Source organism: Zingiber officinale, chromosome 7A, assembly GCF_018446385.1.
Source record: "Zingiber officinale cultivar Zhangliang chromosome 7A, Zo_v1.1, whole genome shotgun sequence".
NCBI classification, from domain to species: Eukaryota; Viridiplantae; Streptophyta; class Magnoliopsida; order Zingiberales; family Zingiberaceae; genus Zingiber; species Zingiber officinale.
The window spans coordinates 54,386,350-54,395,604 of NC_055998.1; the positions used below are offsets into that span (position 1 = coordinate 54,386,350).

The 9,255-nt window shown below is 39.3% G+C and overlaps 1 protein-coding gene across 1 annotated transcript; it reads right to left on the reverse strand.

Moving 5' to 3' along the window:
- Positions 1-3,801: 3,801 nt before the first annotated feature.
- Positions 3,802-4,452, reverse strand: LOC121999171 (the record flags this gene model as incomplete). Its single annotated transcript, XM_042553889.1, has 1 exon — positions 3,802-4,452. A coding segment is annotated over one exon (651 nt), but the record flags the coding sequence as incomplete, so codon positions are not given.
- Positions 4,453-9,255: the final 4,803 nt, after the last annotated feature.

Below are 9,255 nucleotides of genomic sequence, written 5' to 3' on the forward strand. Positions count from 1 at the left end.
GTATCTCTAGGACACAGTTTCCTTCTATAATCAACAACACACACTATAAGTGATATCATTTCCCAACTTATAGGGCTTATTGATTCATCGAACTAAATCTCACCCATTGATAAATTAAAGAAATAAATATCAAATATATGTGCTTGTTATTATATCAGGATTAAGAGCACACACTTCCATAATAACCGAGGTCTTTGTTTCTTTATAAAGTCAGTATAAAAGAAACGACCTCAAATGGTCCTACTCAATACACTCTAAGTGTACTAGTGTAATTATACAGTCAAGATAAACTGATACCTAATTACACTACGACCTTCTAATGGTTTGTTCCTTTCCATTTTGGTCGTGAGCTACTGTTTATAATTTATAAGGTACTGACAACATCATCTTCTGCATGTGACACCACATACTATGTTATCTACAGTATAAATTAATTGAACAACTACAACTAAATGTAGACAATTTGACCAAATGTGATTCTTTATTCATAATGAATGTTTACAAAGCTTAGACTTTCAGTATACACTCCAACAATCTCCCACTTATACTAATGACTAAGCTGCCATATCTTCTACCATACATCTGATTCTCATTCCCTCCACATGCCGATCAAAAGCTTTCACCGGAAGGGCCTTAGTGAAAGGATCTGCCAAGTTATCCGCTGATGCAATCTTGGCGATGACAACTTCTCCTCGCTTCACGATATCTCGTATCAGGTGGTACTTGCGCTCTATATGTTTACTTGCCTTATGAGCTCGTGGTTCCTTTGAGTTTACAACTGCACCGCTATTATCACAATAAATTGTGATAATTTTGGGCAAACCAGGAATCACATCTAAGTCCATTAGAAAGTTCCTGAGCCATACACTCTGAGGCTGCTACATACTCAGCTTCCATGGTTGAGTCCGATACACATTTCTGCTTAACACTCCTCCATGAAATGGCTCCACCTCCTAAAGTAAATACATAGCCTGATGTAGACTTACTATTGTCCCTATCTGATTAGAAATCTGAATCCGTGTAACCCACAGGGAGTAAATCATCTGCTTGGTAAATTAGCATATAATCTCTAGTCCTTCTGAGGTACTTTAATATATGCTTTACCGCAGTCCAATGTCCTTGTCCAGGGTTACTCTGATACCATGCCCACGGCAAAACAAATATCAGGTCTCGTACATAGCATTGCATACATAAGGCTTCCTACAGCCGAAGCATAAGGAACTGCTTTCATGTCTTCTATCTCCTTTGATATCTTCGGAGACATCTCTTTAGATAGAGCTATTCCATGCCTAAAAGGTAAGAAACCTTTCTTGGAATCCTGCATACTAAAACGAGCAAGGATTGTATCTATATATGAAGCTTGGGACAGACACAACATTCTTTTCTTGCGATCCCTTATCACTTTGATCCCAAGAATGTGTGCACACTCTCCTAAGTCCTTCATATCAAATTATTTGGACAACCATACCCTTACGTCTGATAATACCTTGACATTATTGCCAATTAACAAAATATCATCTACGTATAGTACAAGAAATACCACCACATTTCCGTTACACTTCTTGTATACACAAGACTCATCCGGACACTGAATAAATCCATATGACTGGATTACTTCATTAAACCGGATGTTCCAAGACCTTGAAGCTTGCTTCAGTCCATAAATGGACCGATTGAGCTTGCACACTAGATGCTCTTTGCCTTTTCAATGAACCCTTCTGGTTGCTTCATATTTTCTTTCAAGACTTCCATTAAGGAAAGCTGTCTTGACATCTATTTGCCAAATCTCATAATCCATATGAGCAAGAATAGATAAGAGTATCCGGATAGACTTAAGCATGGCTACCGGTGAAAAGGTTTCCTCATAATCGATTCCCTCTTTCTGAGTATACCCTTTCGCAACAAGCCTAGCTTTGAAGGTTTCTACCTTCCCGTCTGTCCCTCTTTTCCTTTTGTAGATCCACTTGCATCCAACGGCTTTTACACCATCAGGTGGTTCTACAAGCTCCCAGACCTTATTAGAATACATAGACTCTATTTCAGAATTCATTGCCTTTTGCCAAGATGCTGCATCTATATCTTGGAGTGCTTCGTCGTATGTTCGTGGATCAGGTTCATGTTTACCCGGGATCAAGTCCGAAGACTCTCCCAAAAACATGAATCTTTCAGGCTGCCTTACAACCCTCCCACTACGACGAGGCACTGTCTGTGGTTGTGTATCATGTGTGACACGTGTTGCAGTCTCTTGTGGTACTTCATCTTGTACTGTTGGTACTGAAGTAGACATGTCCTCTCTAAGTTCTTCTAAAACAACTTTGCTACTGGGCTTGTGATCCATTATATAGTCTTCTTCTAAAAACTGGGCATTGGTGCTAACAATGACCTTCTGATCTTTAGGACTATAAAATAAACCACCTTTCGTTCCTTTAGGATATCCTACAAACAGGCGAACTTCTGTACGGGATTCTAACTTATCAGTATCTGGTTTCAGCACATGTGTTGGACTCCTCCAAATCTGATTATGTCTTAGACTGGGCTTTCGCCCATTCCACAATTCTTTGGGAGTAGAAGAAACTGATTTAGAAGGTACTAAGTTCAGAACGTATATTGTTGTTTCCAGAGCATATCCCCAAAACGAATTTGGTAATTCTGAATAACTCATCATTGATCTAACCATCTCCATAAGAGTCCTATTCCTTCGTTCTGCTACACCATTCTGTTGGGGTGTTCCAGGTGCAGATAATTGGGATTGAATCTCGGCCTCTGATAAGTAATTCCTAAACTCTCCTAAGAGGTATTCGCCACCACGATCTGACCGTAGTGTCTTGATACTTTTACCTAGTCGTTTCTCCACATCAGCCTTGTATTCTTTGAACTTATCAAAGCACTCGGACTTGCGGCGCATTAGGTAAATGTATCCATATCTTGAATAATCGTCTATGAAAGAGACAAAATATTCAAAACCTCCTCTTGCCTGGACAGACATAGGACCACACAAATCAGAGTGAACCAACTCTAACACTTCTTTGGCTCTATACCCCTTGGCCTTGAACGGCCTCTTGGTCATTTTACCTTCCAAGCAAGATTCACAAGTTGGAAAATTTTCCAACTCAAATGAACTCAAAAGTCCATCGGCTATAAGCCTCTGAATCCTACTTAAGTTAATATTACCAAGCCTTAGATGCCAAAGATATGCTTGGTTCATTTCCGAAGGTTCTTTTCTCTTATTAGAGTTAGAAGATGAGTTATAAATTTCCATGTTTTGCTTTGTGGAAGAAATTGGATTTAAAGTATACAAATTACCAACTAATGCACCAGAACAGATAATCACTTTATTTCTTTTAATAACTACATCGTTACTAAAAGAAACTGAATATCCATCTAAAAACAGTTTAGAAACTGAAATTAAATTCTTTCTAAAACTGGGTACATAAAGACAATTTCTTAAAATCAAATTTCTATTTCTACTAAAAGATAAGTAGACGTCTCCCACTGCAACAGCTGCCACCTTAGTAGCATTGCCCATGTAGACAGTAATCTCTCCTTCAGATAGTCGTCGGGTTTCCTGGAACCCCTGCAAGGAATTGCAGACATGATCAGTGGCTACACACCAGGTGCTGGTAGATAACACCGCTAAACATGTTTCAACAACTAGAGTATGAGATATACCTTTGTTTTGATTCCTACGAGGACAGTCCGCCTTCCAATGTCCTAGATGAAGCACATGCCCTTCGGCTTCTTCATTCCAGCTTTAAATCCCGTACTCTGAGATTTATTCACTTTCTTTGCTGAACCAGCTTGTTTCTTTTTCTTCTTTCCTTTCGGTTTAGAAGTAGAACCATTTTCAGCATAGTGAATTTGAGCATTGTGACGAAATAATCCTTCTGCTGCTTGAAGTTCTGTCAGTAGTTCCGCTAATGAATAAACCCTCTTATTCATATTATAGTTCAGGCGAAACTGCTCAAAACTTCTAGGTAGCGTTTGGAGGATCATATCGATCTGGGTTTCCCCATCAATTTCTCCTCCAAGGATCTGTATCTCGTTTAGATAAGCCATCATCTTTAGGATATGATCCCTCACAGGAGTACCCTCTTGCATGGTGGCTGTCATTATCTTTCTCATGGCTTCTTGCCTAGAAGCCCTATCCTGATGACCAAAGAGTTCCTTGAGATTGTTCATAATATCATAGGCTGTTGGTAAATCTTGATGCTGATGCTGCAATACATTTGACATTGAAGCCAAAATGTAACACCGCGCCATCTCATCTGCTTTTACCCATTTCCTATGATATTCAATCTCCTCTTGGGTAGATTCACCAGTAGGTGCTTCAGGGCATTGCTTAGTCAGTACAAATTTATAGCTTTCAGCAGTAAGAACAATGTCTAGGTTTCTTTTCCAATCTATGTAGTTTGGTCCTGTAAGTCTATTCTGTTGAAGTATGATGGACAGTGGGTTGAAAGTCATCCTAAGAATCACAAATAACTTTTGGTCAGAACTCTAAATTTAGAATAATATTGATTCCTCAAACAATACTATTTTAAATTAACCAACACCTCAAAACACCGTGAATTTTGTATGTCACGTTAGTGTGGACGTATACAAATTCAACATTTGTAAAAGGAGGGTTTTAACCCATTAATTTTATTATCTTGTCAACCTAACTTTTTGACAAATAAAATTAATAGTTGGTGTCTTTTGGTCACACAAATAACAGTGACTCCGATTGGGAGGATACTATTAGATGTGTCTAAGTGTATACCATTACTTGACACTAAGTTCATTAATAAGATTATGCCCCTTCCGCTGGGGAAGATCTAATTAACTTCCTATAGTCATCCAAAAATGGAAGTCTGTTCTAGTGATCCACAAACAAGCTCATCCGTTATGGAGGAAGGCACTCAGAGCCAACGCGCAAGCTTGTTTGCATCACTTACAAACCAGTAATGGAGACCATGAGATTTATTTAAAAATCCCTCTCCCACTTAGTTATTTATAAATGAGGAATTTTAACTATGCTAGCCTACTTAGCATGTAAACTAACACATACACACAGCACAATATAAAAGCAATAAATAGAAAATCTAATTTTCAACTATTATGGCTTTTATCTCTAGTTGTCCTCCGCGTGTTGTCATCCCAAGCTGCCATATTTGGCCACCGCCACCGGGTTTAGCTGTCGCATCCATCTTGCTCCTAGTTCCGCTGCGCCTCTGGTCCTTAGAAGGTTCCACGCTTTGCAAGATTTGATCCGCGACATAAATAGAATTTTACAATTTTGATCCTATATACCATAAAAGGAATGTACATGTATCTAGATCAAAAAATAAAATCCTAATAAAACTAAATACAGCTCCTGCTGTATTTTTAATACAATCATGCACACACATATAAATGCCCTTGACATGTCCAAGGGTCCAATCACACACATAATATCTAAAAGCCATAATAGTTGGATCCTGCATCCACAAAGTTAGCATATCCTACTATTATCCTGCCTAAATTATATATGACATGTGCATAATTAAACTAATACCAAATACACAGAGGCAAAACCCTAGCTCTGATACCAATTGTTGGTTGCTACTCGGAAAACCTATAGGTTCCATTGTATAAAAATTTTGTACAAAGGTCTGAACCTTTTCCTAGCTATCATGTGTTCTTTTAAATTAAATTTTGGATCGCCTGCGGAACTTAACAAGTTTGATCCAAAACTTAATCTATTCGTTCTTTTAGGTTTTGACTTGGGTCTCCTGCGGAACTTAACACGTTCGACCCAAATCACCTTAAGTTATTAATTCCATTAAATATTAATTTCCATAATCGGTTCCCAGTACTGACGTGGCGAGGCACATAACCTTCTTGAATATGGGAGCAACCACCACCGACTAGACAAAACCTTTTATAGAAAGCTAATATTTAATTCCCTAAAATAACTTTAGGTTAACCAAAGAGAACAATCAAATCGCAAGGAAAAGAAAAAACAAAAGAACACAGCATCGAAAAACATATTCGAAATTCTAGAACGTAAGCCTCTTGTATTTGGTATTATTTCCATAAATAACTAGCATGATGCGGAAATAAAAATGACTAGTTATACCTTGTAGAAAAATCTCTTGATCTTCTACCGTATTCCTCTTCTAACCTCGGATGTTGTGTGGGCAACGATCTACCGAGATGAGAAACCACCAACCACCTTCTTCTCCTCCAAGCAAGGTTCGGCCACAAAGGAAAACTTTACCAAGGAGAAAAACCAAAATACTAACCAAGCTCCAAGAGATGCTAGCTTTCTCTCCTTCTTCTTCTTCTTCTCCAAGTAGTATCCGGCCACCACAAGAGCTCCAAGAGAGAGAGAGAGGTTCGGCCACCACAAGAGGAAGAGAGGGAGAGGATGGCCGGCCACACCAAGGAACAAAAGAGGGAGAGAAATAATAGATGTTGTGTCTCATGAAGGCACCCTCTCCCCTTCTTTTATATTCCTTGGCCTAGGCAAATTAGGAAATTTAATTACAATAAAATTTCCTCAATTTCCTTGACATGATTTAATTGATAAAAATAAAATAAAATTTCTCAATTAAATCTACATTGGCCGGTCACATCATTGGAGAACAAATTGGACAAGTTTCAATCAACAATTAAAACTTCCTAATTTGTTTCCGGAAATTTTAAAATTAAAATTTTTCTTTAAAAATCTCTACATGGTTAATAAAAGAAATTTCTATAATTTTAATTTTACAACATGTGAATAATTTTTAAAGAGAAAATAAAATATCTCACTAATCTACAAATAAGGAAAGAGATCTAATCTCTTTCTTTAATCTTTTGTAAATTTTACAAGAGAGATAATTTAATTTAAATTATCTTTAATAAATTATTTCTTCCACATAATAAAAATTAAAATTAAAATTCTTTTTAATTTATTTTGGCCGGCCCTTCTAGCTTGGGTTCAAGCTAGGGCCGGCCACCCAATCTTATACCTAGGCCGGCCCTAGCTTGTCCCCAAGCTAGCTTGGCCGACCCCTATTAGGTGGGTATAGAAGGTGGGTATAGGTGGGTATAGAACTCTATAAATAAGAGGCTACGATAGGGACCGAGAGGAGGAATTGGTTTTGGTCTCCCGATAAAATTAAGCATCCCGTGTTCGCCCCGAACACACAACTTAATTTTATCAATAATAATTCATTCCACTAGAGAACTATTATTGAACTACCGCACCAATCCCAAATTACATTGCTCCTTCTTATTATGAGTGTGTTAGTCTCCCTGTGTTTAAGATATCGAATGTCCACTAATTAAGTGAGTTACTGACAACTCATTTAATTAATATCTTAGTCCAAGAGTAGTACCACTCAACCTTATCGTCATGTCGGACTAAGTCCACCTGCAGGGTTTAACATGACAATCCTTATGAGCTCCTCTTGGGGACATTATCAACCTAGTATCTCTAGGACACAGTTTCCTTCTATAATCAACAACACACACTATAAGTGATACCATTTCCCAACTTATAGGGCTTATTGATTCATCGAACTAAATCTCACCCATTGATAAATTAAAGAAATAAATATCAAATATATGTGCTTGTTATTATATCAGGATTAAGAGCACACACTTCCATAATAACCGAGGTCTTTGTTTCTTTATAAAGTCAGTATAAAAGAAACGACCTCAAATGGTCCTACTCAATACACTCTAAGTGTACTAGTGTAATTATACAGTCAAGATAAACTGATACCTAATTACACTACGACCTTCTAATGGTTTGTTCCTTTCCATTTTGGTCGTGAGCTACTGTTTATAATTTATAAGGTACTGACAACATCATCTTCTGCATGTGACACCACATACTATGTTATCTACAGTATAAATTAATTGAACAACTACAACTAAATGTAGACAATTTGACCAAATGTGATTCTTTATTCATAATGAATGTTTACAAAGTTTAGACTTTCAGTATACACTCCAACACCACGTGCCCAGCGTCCGTTGATTCAGCGTTCGGACAGGATCAAGGGTGATTTGCACGTATTCCGAGGAGATTTGGGCGGCGTCAGCATTGATCGCCCGACTCGCGCCCCTCTGGGGGCAATGAGGAAAAATCCAAGTACAAAGGCTCAAAGTGTCGATCGTCCGAGAAAGATCAGTCCTACACGGGCCGATCGGGATACAACCAGCTCATTGGCTGATCGGCTAATCGGTCACCAGACCACTTGTCTAGTCAGTCGGACTTGCAGCCTCCTTCGACTAGACTTGAGGGGGAGACACGTGATCCGGTGGTAAGGTAGGGACCGGCCGGCAGGAGGTCATAGTGGTCAACGTTAGGCGGACGTCCGATCTAGCGAATTATCTCCGCGATCAGCAGGAAGAGTAGACGAGCTGACACTTCGACAGCTCGGTCAGACACCAAGCTTCCGACGCTCATGAAGCTCAACCAAGGAGACACGAAGGCTAAGCGTCCATCCCGCTCGGCCAAACAGTGGAGGCAGCCACGACCTAGTAATCAAGGCTCCCTCGCCCGATGGGGGGAGCCAACCAGCAGAACATTGGCCGAGTGGACACTTGGCCCGGCTGTTGCATCACCCGGACGGCAGACTGGCCGAGTAGCTCTCCCGCTTGCCCCAATAACAGACAAAGGAGCAGTTGACAATATCTTCCTAGGGATCAATGTCATCGACAGACGACATGGTTGGTGACATGGTCGACGACGTGGTTAGACAGAGGATCATACAGTGGAAGCTTCAACTGTCACGTCAGGGATATGCTCGGGTTGTTAAGGTATGACGTCAGACACGCTTTTCTGACACGACCTTTCTAAGCACGCTTCAGGAAGCGTGTGCACACCTCCTGGGAGCTCTATATAAGAAGTCCCAAAACTTCATCGGAAGTATGTTTTGCATCACTGTAGTTACAGTCATGCTGTTGCTCATTTCCTCTCTACTTCATTTGCTTGCCATCGATAGTTGACTTGAACGTCGGAGGACTATCACCGAAGAACCCCTCTTCGGCTCTGTACTAATGACTCTGTGATTACAGATTTAGCTCATTTAAGGTCCATATCATTTTCAATCGACATCCAGTCAATGTAAGTATCATCTTCCTAGTGTCCGTCTACTCACACTCCGACAGGATAAACAACTTTCTCTTAATTTCCAAAAATTAAAAAAAAAGAGATTACTTTTTCATCGATAAAACTCGAAATAAACCTGACATCATACTTTACTTTGGGTAGTGATTAAAGACTATAAAAACAGCAGA